The 17,035-nt window shown below is 39.5% G+C and overlaps 1 protein-coding gene across 4 annotated transcripts in view; it reads right to left on the reverse strand.

Annotated features, from left to right (window-relative positions):
• Robo1 (roundabout guidance receptor 1) overlaps window positions 1-17,035 on the reverse strand; it is a 370,504-nt gene that overhangs the window by 299,968 nt on the left and 53,501 nt on the right. For all 4 annotated transcript variants that reach the window (XM_027412417.2, XM_027412416.2, XM_027412415.2 and 1 more), the window contains exon 2: window positions 2,229-2,555. In XM_027412417.2, the coding sequence (XP_027268218.1) occupies window positions 2,229-2,555 (327 nt within the window). The remainder of the gene's footprint in view (window positions 1-2,228; window positions 2,556-17,035) is intronic.

Genomic DNA, 17,035 nt, shown 5'->3' on the forward strand with positions numbered 1-17,035 from the left:
CAGCTGTGCTCACTATCTACAGAGTTGATTAACTATGTAACATACAAAAGGCCTGGTTTGGGTTTTAGGACAAAGCCTCTTGAAAAGGGAGCAACAGCAATAGTAATGGCCAAAACTAAATGAGTGAAATGTGTCAACTAAACTGCTTCATATTGATTTGCAGTGTGCTAAAGCAGATTTTTTTTTTATGAATTAATCCTTTCTAAACTTTCCAAACACAGGAAAGCCTTTCTCAGGGTAGGGTGCTAAAAGCAAAACATAGTATCCAATAAACAAGTGTTTCTTCTGACCACTACAATGAAACTAGTAGGAAATCTACTTGATCCAAATGCTATTCAAACTCCTTCAGGATTTCAAAACTTTTTATCCTTAATGAGGTCATGTGTATCAAACTGTCATTAGTATCATACTAAACTTGGGAAGTAGAAAATATTTATACATTTCTCTCTTTATAAATATAGTGTTCATTTCTGCTTTGTGTTTTGGGCTCTCTCTGTGTGTGCTTGGCTGTTTTGATTATAATTAGGAACCTACATATATCAGCTCTAGTGGCTTTTCTGATACCCTGAAATTACATTTGAATTTTACCTACTAACATTTACCTCAATGAAGAAGAATTATTCTATAATAAAAATATGATGAAAATTACAGAGGTGCAAAAAATAATTGGCAAAACATGCACATTGTTTTAGAAGCAGAAACACATTTAAGTGTTTTCCTTGTATGCCATTTAATGATGGGCTTAAAACATAAAGGTAAAGTCACTTTATGCTGTGGTCAAAGCTTCTATCTGTCTTATAGATTTAGTTCTGAGACCTTCACTTTGAGTTGGGTCCATAAGAAAAGGACAGTACGTTTACCGTCTATTAATTTAAACAAAAAACATAATCCCAGGTTTCACAGAAACATTTTAAAGTGTGAAATGGGTATGACGGCCCAGGCAGGTAATCCCAGTGCTGAGGAGGCTGAGACAGGAAACTTAAAAGCTCTAGACCAGCTTGCCCTACATGGCAAAATCATGTCTCAAAACAAAGCAAATTATAACAACAAGATCTTAACGTAAATGGCTAGTTTTGACATAGTCTAAAATGGCTATTTATATTCAATTTACTTATGTTTTATATTTTCTCTCAATATCAGGTATGTTGGGCAGTCTATATTAGTGTAAATACCACAAACCTTAGTGGGGGGGGGGGTAGTAAACCCTTTACTACCATTGGAGTTGATATGATATTAATATTATGATTAGTCTCTAAATTTAATTACTTATGTATGCCTCTATGTGTTCACATTCTAGCTGAATGATGAGGACTATTAAACATTATATAAGTAAAACTTGGGACATGCCATGTTAAAATATAGGTAATCCTGGGAAACCATAAGCACATATTAATAGACACATAAGTAATTATATATTTCAAATTAATTAATGTTATTCTTGTTCATCTTTGAAATTTCCATGTGTAATTAGATTTTTTTTGGCGGGGGGGGTTGAGACAAAGATTGTCTGTATTGTTTTGGAGCCTGTCCTAGAACTCTTTCGCTAGACCAGGCTGGCCTCGAACTCAGAGATTCACCTACCTCTGCCTCCTGACTACTGGGATTAAAGGTGTGTGCCACCAATGCCTGGCACAGATTTCTGATGTATACATATAACAGGATTCTTTCATAGGAAGGGAACTTTGTAACTGCCTACGGAATGAGCATGGAAAGTAAGAGAGGTCCGGTTCATATCCAAACAGCGTGCATCTGTAGCAGAGATATATCAATCTCATCATTCACCAACAAATCCACCTTGAGATCATTTCGAAAGTGCCACATGTGATTTATGTACAAATAAGCTGTCAATAAGCAGAGACTTCAGGCAAGCATACAGCTGCTTCTCCTCAGGCTCGGCTGCCCTCACAAGGCAGGGAGCTCCCGGATACAATTTCCTGGATGGCATACTATTTTTCTTCGTGACAAATCTTACACATAGTTAGAAGAAACCGTGGAGGACACCAAAGCAGGCTCAATGCAAACACTCTACCAAAAAAAATAAAATAAAAGTGCCAGCGACTTATATATCCAAATAGGATAAGAAGTGAGGAAAACGGACACGAGAGATGGCATTCACACAAATCCAGACTAACCCTCATGCAAAGGCTGCAAGCCATGCACAGTTTCTTACCGCCACTGTCAAGACACGCGGCCCCATGTCATTTCCCCCGGAAAACCGTGTTACTTACTAGCTACCTCCAGCGATGCGTTGTGGCTCACAGCCTCTCCCAGGTAATTCCTGGCTACACAGATGTAGACCCCTTCGTCGGGCCTACTCTTCCGTCCATGGACTATGCGTAAGAAAAATAAAGATCCACTTGGCAGCAACATTCGGTGTGAGCGAGGGTCATCTTTGTCCGTCTCCACTCGTTCCCCGCCTTTGTACCATTCGATAGTCGGTGTGGGGCGGCCTTCAGCTTTGCAGTTCAAAGTCGCGGGTTCCCCTTTTGAGACAATTAGATCTGAAGGGTGTTCAACAATGCGAGGAGGAAAATCTTCCTGACGAAGACGGGAGCCTGCGGAAGAATGGAACAAACGTTTCATGTTTCACCTGGAGACAGTCGGAGGCCTTGTATCAGGAGCGTGGGCTTTAACGGTTTAAACTTTGCCTGGAACGGACACGCTCTTCCTAACCTTCGCTCTCAATACCCTCAGCATCCCAGTCTCTAGGCTGTGGACCCTGCCCTTCGGAAAGTTCTCTTGCTTGCTTCTGCCGGTACAGATGCTGCCCGCGGATCCTTGAGAACCCGTGGCTCTACCTCAAATAGTACTGGGATGGCTAGTTTTCATTGTCAACTTGATGTCATCGAGAATCACCCAAGGAGTGAGTCTCAGTGATGAACTGTAGATTAAGTTGGCCTCTGCGCATGTCCATGGGGGGGTCACCTTGATGACATTAATCGAGGTGGGACATCTACCCCCTCGCTGATGACACCAGTTCCTGGTCTGGAGATGCCGCATTATATAAGAACAGGAAAAGTGAATGGAGTCTTTCTGCTCTTGGCTATGGATGGAACATGACTACCTGCTACAAGTTCTGCCATGTTTTCTTCTCTGCCTTGAGGGGATGTAAGCTGGAATTGTGAGGCAAACAAGCCCTTTCTCCCTTGAGCCACATCTGTCAGTATCACCATCACAGCAACAGAAAAAGAAAAAGAAAACTAAAATGTTGCTTGCCTGTCTCTTCAGAAGAATAATACCTGCTAAAGAGGTTTCTGAATATCACAGGCAATGGTATGGATTCCCAGAATCCCTATTTTAACCAGCACCAGGTAATAAAAAATTTAATAAAATGTCCTTTAATAAAAACATATCCTTTAAATACATCATGTGCGGTGGCTTGAATGTAACTGACCCCCATAAGCTCACAGGGATTGGCACTATTAGGAGTTGTGGTTTTGTTGGAGTGGGTATGGCCTTGTTAGAAGAAGTGTGTCACTGTGGGGGTGGGCTTTGAGATCTGTTATACGCTCAAGCCACACCCAGCGTCTCAGACCACTTCCTGTTGCTTGCAGGTCAAGGTATAAAAGCTCTCAGCTACTTCTCCAGCACCATGTCTGCCTGCATGCTGCCATGTCCCACCATGATGATAATGGACTGAGTCTCTGAACTGTAAGCTAGCCCCAATTAAATACTTTTCCTTTGTAAGAGATGCAGTGGTCACGGTATCTCTTCCCAACAATAGAAACCCAAAGACAGTATGGCTCACTTGTTGTTTTGGGGGTTTTTTGTTTGGTTGGTTGTTTTTGGTTTTTGGTTTTTTGCAATACACTTAAACATCAAAAACAGGGATCATATCTGTGGTTGTGTAAATGATAATGTAGGCTCTGGGATTTGAACACTTGGTCCCCAGCTGATGGAGCTTTTTGGGGAGGTTTCTGTGGCATGACACTTGATAAAGGAAATATGTCACTGGTGGGAAGGTTCTGAGATTACATGCCCTTGGCCACTTTTTGCTTGCTATTTCTCAGATCTTGCTCCTGCTGCCACGCTTGCAGCTTGCTGCTACTGCAGCTCTACATGAGCCTAAATAAACTCTTCTTTCTATGAATTGTCCTGGTCATAGCGTTTTCTCAAATGGCAAAAATACCTTATGTTTTTAAATATTCTCAACTCTCAATTCTGCTGGGAATATTGCAAATATAAAATGTCTCAAACCTCGGTCAACTCCAGCTTTCTTTTACTGCAGCCCCACACCTGGCTCTCATATGATATGCGTTCTTCAGTGAAAACAGCAAGGTAGAAATGTGTCTTCTCAACATCTCAAAATGCCATCCCCATCCTGACACCACTGCCCGCCCCCCAGGTCCAACTACCATCCCTTCCATTGAAGTTTAGGAAATCCCCTTTCTCGTCCATTTAGACGTGGTCGGAAGACTTTGAACTCATTTGCTCTTAAGTTCTTAATAAGACCACACAAGCATGACCTTTTCTTTCCCCAGCCCAGCTCTCCACACAGCCTGCTCACGCCTTCCTATGCCTTCTGTTAGCTCCACAAGCACACTGTGTTTCCTTCTGCCCAGCAAAAGCCTGCCATAGACACAGGGCTCCAAATAAACTTCATTCCTCAAAGTGCAGGCTTCTTCACATCTCAACTCTCCGGAACTTTCCCCACCAAATTCAGTTCACTTTTATGAACGTAAACAGCACTCTGCAGACAACCTTACCAAGAGTCTTCAGAGCAAGTACTGAATTGTATTTAGCTAATACTTCCAACAGTTTTCTCTTCCCCACAAGCATAGGATCTGTGTGCTTCCTTTTGCTCACAGTGGTCTGATGATGATGGTAAAGAGCTGACCATACTACAATCTTCCAGAAACATGAGGAGAACCACTGAGAAAACGAATTAACGGCTAGAAGCAAAGACCTAACTGAGAAGAGGGAGCTGAACTAATCGCAGACTCAATGTCTGCATATGGTATTACATGCCTGTACCCAGTACTTGGGAGGTAGAGGCAGGAAGGTCAGGAGTTCAAGGTCATCTTTGGCTACATTGCTAGTTTGAAGCCAAACCAGACTACAGTAAACCATGTTTCAAAACAAACAAAAAGAACCATGCATTCTAGAAGAAAGCATAAGACTTTCCTCTTTAAAATAACCAATGTGCACTGTATTCGGCAACAATAGACTGTCAATGGAATATGAAGCTTATTTATATCTGTGTCTCATTTGTAACTACTATAATTAATAGTTTGTCCTAGGGAAATGACTATGAAAAGAGAAGTTAATCTCAGTGAGTAAGAGTTTCATGACCAGGGGCTGAGGTGATTGCTTGGTTGATAGAGTGTTTACAGTGTAACAAGATTGGATTCTTAGCACACTGGTAAATACCAGGCATGGGGGCAAACCTCCAGGAGAGGGTACAGGATAGCCCTCATGTAAAAGGAGAGAGGACGTCACTGGCCAGCTAGTCCATCTAAAATGTTAAAACTCCAGGTTAAGCTGGGTGGTGGTGGCCCACGCCTTTAATCCCAGCACTGGGGAGGCAAAGACAGGTGCATCTCTGTGAGTTTGAGGCCAGCCTGGTCTACATGTTGAGCTCCACGACAGCCTGAACTGCACACAGAGAAACCCTGCCTCAAAAATAAAAACAACAACAACAACAACAGCAACAACAACAAAAAGCCCTCTGGGTTAAGCTGGAAGAATGATATGGAAAAGCAGGCAACATCTGCTTCCGGCCTTCACAGATACCCTCATGGGAACTTGCAATTGCACATACACATAGGAGGGATGGGTTAGATAGAGACAGCGATAGACGGGGAGAGACTAGCATTATAGTCAGGACTACAGAGAAAGAGCATTGGTGTCCAACGTGGCACACAGTATGCTATGCATTCTTTAAAGGGTGGCAGACTTGCAAAGGAGGAGAAATAAAACATCAAGGTGGGAGAAAATAACTTAGAAAGGCTTCCATTCCCACAATAGCTGTACTGAAGAAAATGAAATCCCGGTTGGCTTTTAGGTAACTCATAATTACCAGTGCCATGAACCTGGGTGTATCATTAGCCTTTAGAATGGCTGTAATTATGAAAGACAGATACTGATGGTAATCAACTAATGAGGTGATACACACTTACAGAAAGTTTAAATCCTGAAAGTCCATTTGAGATAGGAAACAAGGTTGCAAATGTTGTTATAAGAACACAAAGGGAGGGCACTGAACCAGCCCCAGCCAACCAGAAGGGGGCTGGAGCAACAGCCCTTGAGGAGATCCCTAAGACTGCGTCAAAAATGGAAGAAAAACAAGGATTTCACCCAGGGGACAGCTACTGTACTGCACAGCATATGTAAGGGATCCGCTGGTAGGTTATCTTATAATGTGAATTGCCAGAAATTGGGGAGCATAAACCTGAAAAAAAAGGTAAATGAAAGAAATGATGAAAGGTGAAACAAGAAATAAGATGATAGAATAGGAATTGATTATCAAATGAGTGTTCAACAAATTAGATGAAGTGTGTGTGTGCTCGAGAGTGCGCGCACGCATGTGCGTGCGGTAATATGTATGTGTGTTTGTGACAGAGAGGGAGAGGGAGAGAATGTGTGTGTGTGTGTGTGTGTGTGTGTGTGTGTGTGTAGCAAAGAGAGGGATGGGGAGAGTATGTGTGTGCATGTGACAGAGAAGGAGGGGGAGAGAGAGGCAGAGAAAGAAAGAGAGAGAGAGAGAAAGAGAGAGAGAGAGAATGCATATATGTGTTCACACTTGGAGTCCAGTAAATATCGGGGTTCCTGTTCTATAGCATATTACTTTCTGAGACCAGGCCTCTCACTGAAGTGCAGTTCACTGATTGGCTAAACTGGTCTGCCAGTGAACTCCAGGGATCCTGCTATCACTGGCCCACAGTGATGGGGTCACAGATATATACTGCTGTTACCCTGCGTTCATGCTGAGCACTCAAACTCAGGTCTCTATGCTCCCATGAAACCCTTTCCCCACTTAGCCATCTCCTCAGCTGGAAAATCATTCAATGTTTGTCAAGTAAAGGCTATTATTTGGTTTTAAAGAGCTTACTCTTGACAGAATACAGTCAATGTAAGCAGACTAAGTTAGGAGATTAGATACCAGATGTTTGCACCTTCAAATTAGGAGTCTCTGAACCTGTACTTAGACACTGACAGAAGGGCAACAGGGAAACACTGGAGATAATAACAAGTTAATCAGCAGAATTTCCTCGCTGGCAATGTGGAGGATGAGGGAGAGAGAGTAGAGAGACAACACTGTATCATTGGTGGCTGAAGTATAGTTTCAATGAGCACCGAGACAAAAAGCTTTGGTGAAAGAAAAAAGGGCTGGGTATCCTTCTAGAAAACCCAGAGAGAAAAGATGAGTTGACAGCTGTGTCTCCAAGTCTGACCTAAGAAGGAAAATCTCAGCTAGAGCCATTAGCTAGAAAAGAGCTGAGGCAAAAATCATGGGAAAGAATAAAACTCTCTGGGAGGGGAAGGTGTAGAGGAAGTCACGGCCAATTGCAGAACCTGGAGACTGCCCAGGCTCCACAACAGTGCTCTGTTGCTGAGGACAGTCTCCATTTGAACCTCAGTTCCCCAGAGCTGGACCACAGCCAGCAGGACGCTGGGGAATAGAAAACTCAGACCCAACTTTTCACCACCATGTTTGTACAGCAGCATTCGGTAAAAGCTCTAGCAATAAAAATGCTTTCTATGTTATTAATGACTAATTTTTTTCATTCTCTACGGAGTACAATTTCCCCACATTGTTAATAACATTTCTCATATTAAAGGAAAAAAAAACTGAAGTTCTCAGGGTCTAGTCTTACTAATGTACATTCTGATCTGCCAGAGAATGCATGTAATACGCACTGTTTCCCCAGCTTATTTAGGTATTGAAGTCTTTTTTCTTCTCTCTCTCTCTCTCTCTCTCTCTCTCTCTCTCTCTCTCTCTCTCTCTCTCAGAAGGGGTTCTACTGAGTTTTGTTTCTAATGAGTATAGTTGAATAGAAAATGTACACCATTAAATATATAGTAATCTGAAGAGACTAAATCAAGTCATCTGAAAAGTCGTCCTTCATCTGCAATGGAACCAAGGACTTTGGAAATCACAACAAAAGCATCTCAATTCTTTATAACGTTTCGACCCTCAGAAAAGAGACTTTGAAATACCTGACTCATACACATAATGAGTTAGCCTCAAGAATAAAAACCATAAACACCAGTCATCATTTATTTGTGATCAAATATAAGCAGGGAGGAATGGGAGTGAAAAGAAATCTGCTGTCGGTCATCTTTCTGAAGTGAGTGTCATTAAGTGTGGTGTCACCATGCTGAACTGGTCTCAGCTGCCATTCCTCTGGGAGGTGGCAGTGCTGGATTTTAGGCCCAGGCAAATCCAAAACTCTTGCTGTTTGCAAATAGTCCAAACATCCTGCTGGGACTAACTAGTTAAAATCAATATGTAAATATGGGCTGTCCCTTCGGCTTTCAAAGCTCCAAGTGTTTATTTTAAGGTTTTACTTCTAAAATGGTGATGACAAAATATGAAGAAGCTGTCAAGTCTGATGACCTCTCTTTTTTTTTTCTTTCTCTATATAAAAAAGGACATTTATCTGTAAACCAAATTAACTTAATGAAGACCTTCAACTCAATGTTTTCCTTATATAAATATGAGTTTAAATTGCTAGGCATCCTTACATTATCAGTTTCAGATTGCTGAGAACTTGAGTTTGCAAACTATGCATATAATTAAAGCTATTTTCATAGCTGAGTGCGGTGGCGTGCATGCGATCCCAGCATTCAGGGGGCTGAGGAAGGAGGATCAGTTATTCCACAATAGCCTGGGCTACCTTATGGCATCTCTGTGTAAAGAAAGATAACAGAGCCATGGCAAGGGCCCAGTGGGTAGGTACTTAGTGCATGAGCATGGGGATCTGTGTTCAAATCATCAGGACCAAATGAAGCTGACCACAGAAGTAGGCAAATGTAAGACAGGGGCCTTTCTAGAAACTTGCCAGTATACATAAATGTACAACACAGAGGACAAAGGAAGAGATGCTGTCTCATGGTGGGAGACAAGTGCCAAGACCAAGTGCGTCCTCTGATCTCTGCACACCGTGTGTCATGGCATGGGTAAACCTCACACACTGTAGAAATGTTCTACAGTCATAAAATGTTCTCATCACCTGATAGCCACCATTGTGGCTATGCTAATTTGTGCATGTTTTCTCTGAAAAGATAGAAGGGTTATGGAATAAATGACAAAACCCACACTCTATATTGCAATGCAATAGTTACAAAGAAGAGAAGTAAAAGAAAAAAAAGGGCTGAAGTCACGACACCTTAATAAGAGATTGAGATGATACTGTTCCCTAACAAGAACCAGGGTGACACTGTCCTTTAGCAAGGACTTAGGATGTTACTGTCCACTTTTCTTAAGAAGAGTGCTGGTGGCTCCCTAGGGATGTAACACCACTGACTTCAGCCAGATCAGCACCGCACAAAAGGCCAGGGAAGAATTCCTTCAACAAGACCCAGTTGGAAGATAAAATATAAACAAGAGTGACCGAAATATCTAAATATTTACACAACCACAGCTGGAAAGAGACAAGCATGTAAGTGGTAAGCATTTCAGGGAAATTCATCAAAGTCACGTGAGATGGATGATGACCCCAAACTCCTAGCTGGATGTAAACTCCTCCCCCCCACACACACACCTACTGAGACATTACTTAGAGAACACAAACAAGCAACCATTCCAGAGACTAGGGCCCTATTGACATTCTACTCAGGCTTGTGCATAATTTTATTGTTTCTCTTTTCTCTCTTGCATAGAAGCAGTATTTGTCATAAGCCTTTATTTATGTTCTCCAGTCTGTTTCTCAGTACACTGCAGGAAAACTACAGTTTTATAAAGAATTCCTACTTGCATCCGAATTTCTCTGCAATATTTTTGATAGGTAGTATCAGGAGATTTGCAGGGATGAAATCCACCTGCCGAAGCGGATCAGAGAACAAAAATGCTTATAAAGTTGCTAACATCACAACAAATCCATTAAGTAGTTGAGAGACCTGCAATGAATATTAATAGAAAACTTGGTGACATCTGTCCAAGTCTAGTTTAGGAATGATTGTAATTGCCTTGACAACATGCTTATATTTGTAAAAATATTTGTATTTTTAGAGAAACCTCACCACTTAAATTTATTTTTTTCCCTAAGTTTCACGTGCATTTTAAGGAAAATTATCTCTAATTACAAACACATACCCCATCATCACAAATCCAATAATTTTCCTGTCAGAAGTTCTTCCTCCCAGGTGGTTCTTCTTGCTAAAACCAAGAAGGCACCACCTACCCATTGCTCACTAAGTACAGGATGTAGAGAAAAGGCAATCAGAGTTTGAAGCTAGTCTTGACCACATATAAGATCTAATCTCATAAAATACCCAAATAAATAAACCAGTTAACTGATGACTATCCTCTCAGGGGTCATACACATTTCCAAAGTACACTCAGTTTTGTGCAACTGTATCTATAAACAAAAGCCTCCATGTTATGAAGAATAAGCATATTCAGATGAAATTATACACAGTGAAGAAATATAAGGAACTACATGACAGACAGATAGTGGCATTTTTTTTCATTTTCTCCACTTTCCCTTGGTTAGAAACTTTAAAAAGATCACTTAGAAAGAGAGAAAAAGAACTTTTTGTAACCAAAGTCTATAGTAATCTCAAGAATTAGCTCAGTGTACTGGTAGAGACCCATTGTGTAAAATGACCATCAAAGCAATGAAACTCCAGGAAAGAATTTCTACTGTGTGGGTAACGTCCCTTTTTCATCCAAATCAAATGGATATTTCCCTAGAGGTGGGGAAAAGATTGACAATATTGTAGGTTAAATTTGGGGAATCATTTTGAGCCCCCCAACCCTGCACCACTGTTAATAATGCAGTCACTGCAGAGATGCCATGGGAACTCACTATAGGGTCAGCCTTAGCTGGGTCTCCACCCTGCCTGTGGGTGCAGAAACTAGAGGATGAAAGTTTGTTCTGACTTCATTCTTTTCCATTCTCCCTTCAGCAAAATGTCTAGTGAAGGTACCAATAATAGTAAGTTTCCCTTCTGCAAAATGCTAAATAACATTATGTACATATTTTAAAAACCCAAATTTGTTGTCTTATCCATCATTTGCATATATCAGAACTATGAAATAAAATCACTGGTCTCAGGCTGAAGTATATGAAGAGAGACAAAATATTGGCAAAGATGACATTAAAGCCAGAGGCAGTGACCATGATCCCAGGGATCAGGCAGTAGAGGAAAAGACATTTTGAATTTGAGGCTAGACTTGACCACATAGCAAGATCTATTCTTATAAAAAAATAAATAAACTGATTAAAGGATACGAGCCATTAAATGTAGTAAAAAATAATAGTAAAAGAAACTAGAATTAGAATATAATAGCTTAAAGTAAGATTTGTGAGCTAGTCTAGCATGTGTACAAAAAGTAACTATAGACTGGGTTCAACTACCTAGGTTTAAGTCTTGTACTACATAGCTATTTTGATTTGGATAAATTGCTTAGGTGGTTTTTGCATTTATAAAAAGACAAGATAATATCTAAAATGTGTTCATTAGCATAATGCCATATGCAAAAAGAAGAAAAAGGAAACTATTAAATAAACACACGGGTTTGAAAGTTTGGAAGCTGCCTGGGCACCTACGTTTAATTCCATAATCTTCCTTCCCCATCTTTCAGTTACAGCAGCATTCTGGCTAATTCCAGGAGAATTTTCCCTCCAGATTTGGAAGAAATGTTGTAGATGAAGCTTAGCCTCCAGCTTCAGTTTACACGTAAACGCCAAAACAAAATTTAATTTGCACAGTTCTTGGATGATTCTGGTACAATTTCCATAAAAAACATTTTTGAAAACAAGAAAAGACAAACAAAATAAAGGGGACTAGGGAAACCACTTCAGAAGTAAAAATGCTTATTAGACAGGCATGCACATCTGTGCATGGACACCGAAGGAAAAAACAAGACCATCATCATCAGGACCCTGTAACCCCTGCACTGGGAAAATAGGGGACACAGACAGGAGGATCTCTAGGCCTCCATGGCCAGCCTGTCTAGGCAAAATAGTAACATCAGAGAGAATGAAACTTCAGAGCAACCTTTTGTCTCCAAATGCACAGACATGTATGAACACACCTGCACAAATACATGTAGGCAAATGCATACAAATCATACACACAAAAATGGTCATTTTAAAAAGCACAGCACAGCCAACTGACAGTTTTCCTGTGAAGACTAACATGCTGATCATTCAAGGTCACCTGCAGTGAAGCATCTCTGATCTTGGAGGAAAAGCTCCAACTCTACACGGGCATGTGGTAAGGAAATGCATTACTTCTAAACAGAGATACTAGGCCTTTGGAAGTATTTCTGGGCGAGGAAGAATTATGGTGTCTTTCCTTTTTCTTTTCCTAAGAAATACAAAATTTTGTGGACCACCAGAGTAGAGATTAAGTCTATATGTTACAGTGAATGCTATTATCCGAGATACCTAGATCTGAAGGTATAATATAAAATAAAATATTATGACCTATATTACTTGTTAAGATCAACTAACCTTTGTGATTTTTCTGGGAATGGGTTATGAAAATATCTTGTGCTGTGAAAAACAGTATATGGGTGGTCCCCTGAATTTTTTATTGCAATGAAAATACAGTCAGTAATCAACTTGGATTATCTCTACAAAACAGAAAATATCATGGTTTTGCAATCAATGTAAATACCAGCTCATTTATTTACATATAATATGGAAATAGCAGATGGTGAAATATTTGGAGCAACTAACAGATTTTTGCCATCCAAGTGGCTAATAAGGAAGAGGAACAACTATATAAATAAAGTTTGCCTCACAAACTATCTCTATCCTCACCTTAAAACTTTTGAAAGAATAGTCTGCAAAGAATCTTATTCATATGTTCAAAAGATGCTTTCAAGCCACAAATTTAAACTGCATAAAAAAGTAAAAATATATACAGTAATTTAACCATAGTAAAGGTTTCAAAGACATCATGTCAAGTTAAACTAGCCCATCCTTTCACTTAAGAGCTGTGTTATACTTTCATAAAATACTGTATTATAGCAATTAATAATACTCCAAAATCTAAAATCAATTAAAGTAGTAAAACTGAAGCTTTTAACTCTACTGTTTGAAGCATTCACAAAAGTCATATGTAAAGATAAGAGACTTACCTCTTCAAAAATAAGAGTATGAAATTGCTGTTCGAAGGATAATTGTCTAAAGACAATTAGACTTCTAAAAAACAAAATTCTTAAGATACCCTTTTAAGGGCTTACTGAGGAATTCCTGTAGGAACGCAGTCAACTCCAATCAGTAAAAACACAGGAATTTTAACATGAACAAGAGTTTCTGAAGAACACCTTTTCACACATTAGCAAACTAATTGTACACTTTTCTTTCTTACCTCTTTCAAATTTTTCTTTCACTGTAAGTTGGTTTTCAATTTTTTTAGTTCTTGGGAATGTGATAATAAAAGTGATGAGAGGTAGGTATCACCTATTATTTAGCATGGGGAAATTTAATTTTCCATGTTAACTTAAAAAATAAATCAAAGTTTTAACTAATAACCAAAACTTAAATATTATATTTATTTTATAAAGGGTATGTACATAATAATTCCTAAATAAAAACTGTTGTATCTGATACAAGAATTCTATAATAATATGTACATATACAAATATATATGTATATATGCATCTTTTAATTCAAAAATATAAACTTCCCATAAATTCTCCTACCTGTAAGAAAATCTCATGGAAAATATTATGCCTCTATGTGTTTCTCATGCTGTACTGTAACAAAACTTTAGAGTAATAAAATACTTATCTATGAGAGTGGTTTAATTCTTAATTTCGAAGGGATTTGACTCAGAAACAGAGTCAAAACTCAGTTCTGTTCATGAAGTACTTTTGGTGTTTAGTTTATAAACAGTTGGGCCATAACTCAAACACTTCTATACCCCAGTCAGTCCTGTGCACAGCATCTTGCAAATATCAGGTCAATAACTATGTGTTGACTAAATCTCTTAACAGATGTGGAAGGAGAAAATGATGGGTGACCCCAGACACATTTTTAAATAGTTTAGAATATGAGAATAAACAAACATCTAACCAAGGAGCCAATGGTCCTCTGCAGAGCTAGAGAGAAGATAATGGGCCCCACCCCCACCTTGGCAGTTCTGTGTGGGACAGGCAGCACTTGTGAATGACGCAGACGGAAGCATGTGCTCATTCATGTACTAGGGTATATGTCACCTGTGAACGGAGGTGTGAACTGCTCCATTCTAGTTAGAGACCCAGACAAAGACAGAAGGTCCTAGAGAAAGAGATCTGGGAAAAATAACCTTGACTTTTTAAAGACTTGAAAAAGCAAATGGTTTATGTTTTTTCTCTCTCTAAGTTTCTCTACTTTCCCAATATTCTACAGTGTTCTACTGGTGCACTCAGAATGAAATTCTCCAATTCCAAGATTGTGCAAGGGAACAAGTTAGCAGAGACGGGAGCCCAGGAAATAAAATGTGACCTTTGCTAACTCTGCAGCACTCACTGATTTACTCACCAAATATACATTAAACGGCTCCACCTGCCCAGGTCTGTACTAGAACGTAGCAGGCTCTAAAATAGTGTTAATGGGACCTGTGTCTTTTTAGATTATGGACAATCCAGAGTTAACATCGATTATGCATGAACTACACTGTAGGCACTTAAATGTACATGTACTAATATTAGCCCTCACTAATCATTTAAGTGGTAAAAGGAAAAAGAAAACCATTTCCTGTGTGCACTTAAATGGGTATTAAACAAAGAGGTTTCATATTTTAAAAATTGAAAAAAATAAGAATACGTGAAATCAAGGAACCCACAAAAGCAGGCTTTCCTAGCTAGGTGGAAGACCTATAGGGGAGTAATTGAATGAGAGCCACAAGCTCGAGGCACATAGTTGCTGGGTCATGCCTGTGTGACCACTGGGAATTAAAAGACTGGATATGGATTTAAACCAATTAACAGCTATCAATTGCCTCTTCTCTCTAGGCATCAAATAGACCTAATCATTTCACTTATCTTCCATGACACTGCAAGCTAATTCCTAGTCTCTACCACTCAAGGAAAAATCAGTTATTAGAAACTTATTGTCCCTTCATATTCAACTTAAAAATCAACCTACAATGGCTAGTCTCCCTCCCTATAAATCAGATGGAACACTCCATGGAAAGAACAGTGTGGTCTCAAAGCTCCAAACAGGAAAATGCATCAAGGTAGCTAGTACAAAATTATTATTATATAAAATAATTTAAAAGACATTAAAATTGTGTTAGGATATATGTTTGAAGAAAAAATAATGAATTACATCTTAAACTACAATGAGTAATCATGGCAAGGAAAAGAAAATAATCCTAAGTTCTTTTTGTTTGCTGGCTTGTTTGCTGTTTGGATATCTCCCTGTTTAGGCCCATCTGATCTAGATCCTACTATGTAGAAAAGCCTGGCCTTAGACTTGTCATAATCTTCCCTCATCTGCTCTCCAAGTTCTGGGATCATGATCTGGCTACCAGGCCTTACTTAAAAATCAGAAATTCTTGATTGTCTTATTGACCAAATAAGGACTTTTTCAATGAAAGACAATGTATAAAGGAGAAAGACAGCTATATTACTACTGTAAGATTTGATATTCTGTCGTTTTAATACAAGAATCAAATAGCTACCCACTGTGAGAATGCAGGGATGCCAAGATGAAAACAATGCTAAATTTTCTACTTGTTTGTTTTCTTTCATGGTTTAATCTTAAACCACAAGAATAATGGCTGTTAAATGATCTCCCCCTCCAAAGTAAAACAATGCATGGAACTAAAATTATTTCAACTCAACAAGTAGTTACTGGGTGACTATTCTGTGGTTGGCCCTACAGAGTACAGAATCTAAAACCTTACAGTACCACAGGGTCTTATAATTAGTACTATAGAATAAAGGGGAAGAAACAAAACCCCAGAGCTTCCATCTAGAGCTGTGATCAAGCACTTCTGAAGCATGTAAAGACTCCACAAGGGTATCATAAACCCACAAAGATCCACGCTGATAAATGCTGAAGGCATAGAGAGTACAACAGTTCAGTCTGAGCACATTTATGGATAGTCTTGTTTACATAATTAGTTTTATCCGACTTTGATTCTCAACTGGAGGCAGTTCCGAAATTAAATGGTACAGGCTAGCATTATCAAAAGTCTATGCAAGTGGGGTGGGCAGAAGGAAGCAGACAGATGTGGCAATTCAAAATGCAGCCAGACATGTGTCTGGGGAAGTGGGGCTAAGAAACCTAATTAGGGCTCAGAGGTAGAGCAACGCTTAGCTTGAACAAGGCTCTGGTTCAGTCTCTAGCACTAAAAAAAAAAGTGATAGACACAAATCCAGAAATGGGGGATGGGGGTAGGATAGGGCAGACTGGCTAAAACTACAGTGCTGTTAAAAAGGAGCATTTGCAAATGTCCTCCGATTGAAGTACATATTTACAGTCATATGCTAATATATTTAAAACAACTATTTTAGATTTACACAACTAAATGGACTTAAATAAAGAGAAAATAAATCTCACAGTCTCATGAAAAGGCAAAGCAAAACTTACAACAATTTCAGGAGTTCTTAGATGTTTTACTTTATAACACACACAATGCTATTTTAACAGTGGTCATCAGTAAGTAACCTGTGGGCAATTGGATACCACCAGACCCATTAAACCAACACTTCATTCACCTTCACTTTCAATAAACACGCCCATTTGTCTCAGCAAGTCTGACACAAGCAAAAGGCAAGAGAAGCCTCCAGAAATGCAAGGGTTGCAGGTATTTTTGATGGCAAATCAAAAAATTGAAAAGACAGAGAAAAATGAATGGAAACTCTCAGGGAGCCTGTGACACCCAGTAAATGGTCAGGAGGACACTGTCACTCTGTGTGACC

This window comes from Cricetulus griseus, chromosome 4 (genome assembly GCF_003668045.3).
Source record: "Cricetulus griseus strain 17A/GY chromosome 4, alternate assembly CriGri-PICRH-1.0, whole genome shotgun sequence".
Taxonomy (NCBI): Eukaryota; Metazoa; Chordata; class Mammalia; order Rodentia; family Cricetidae; genus Cricetulus; species Cricetulus griseus.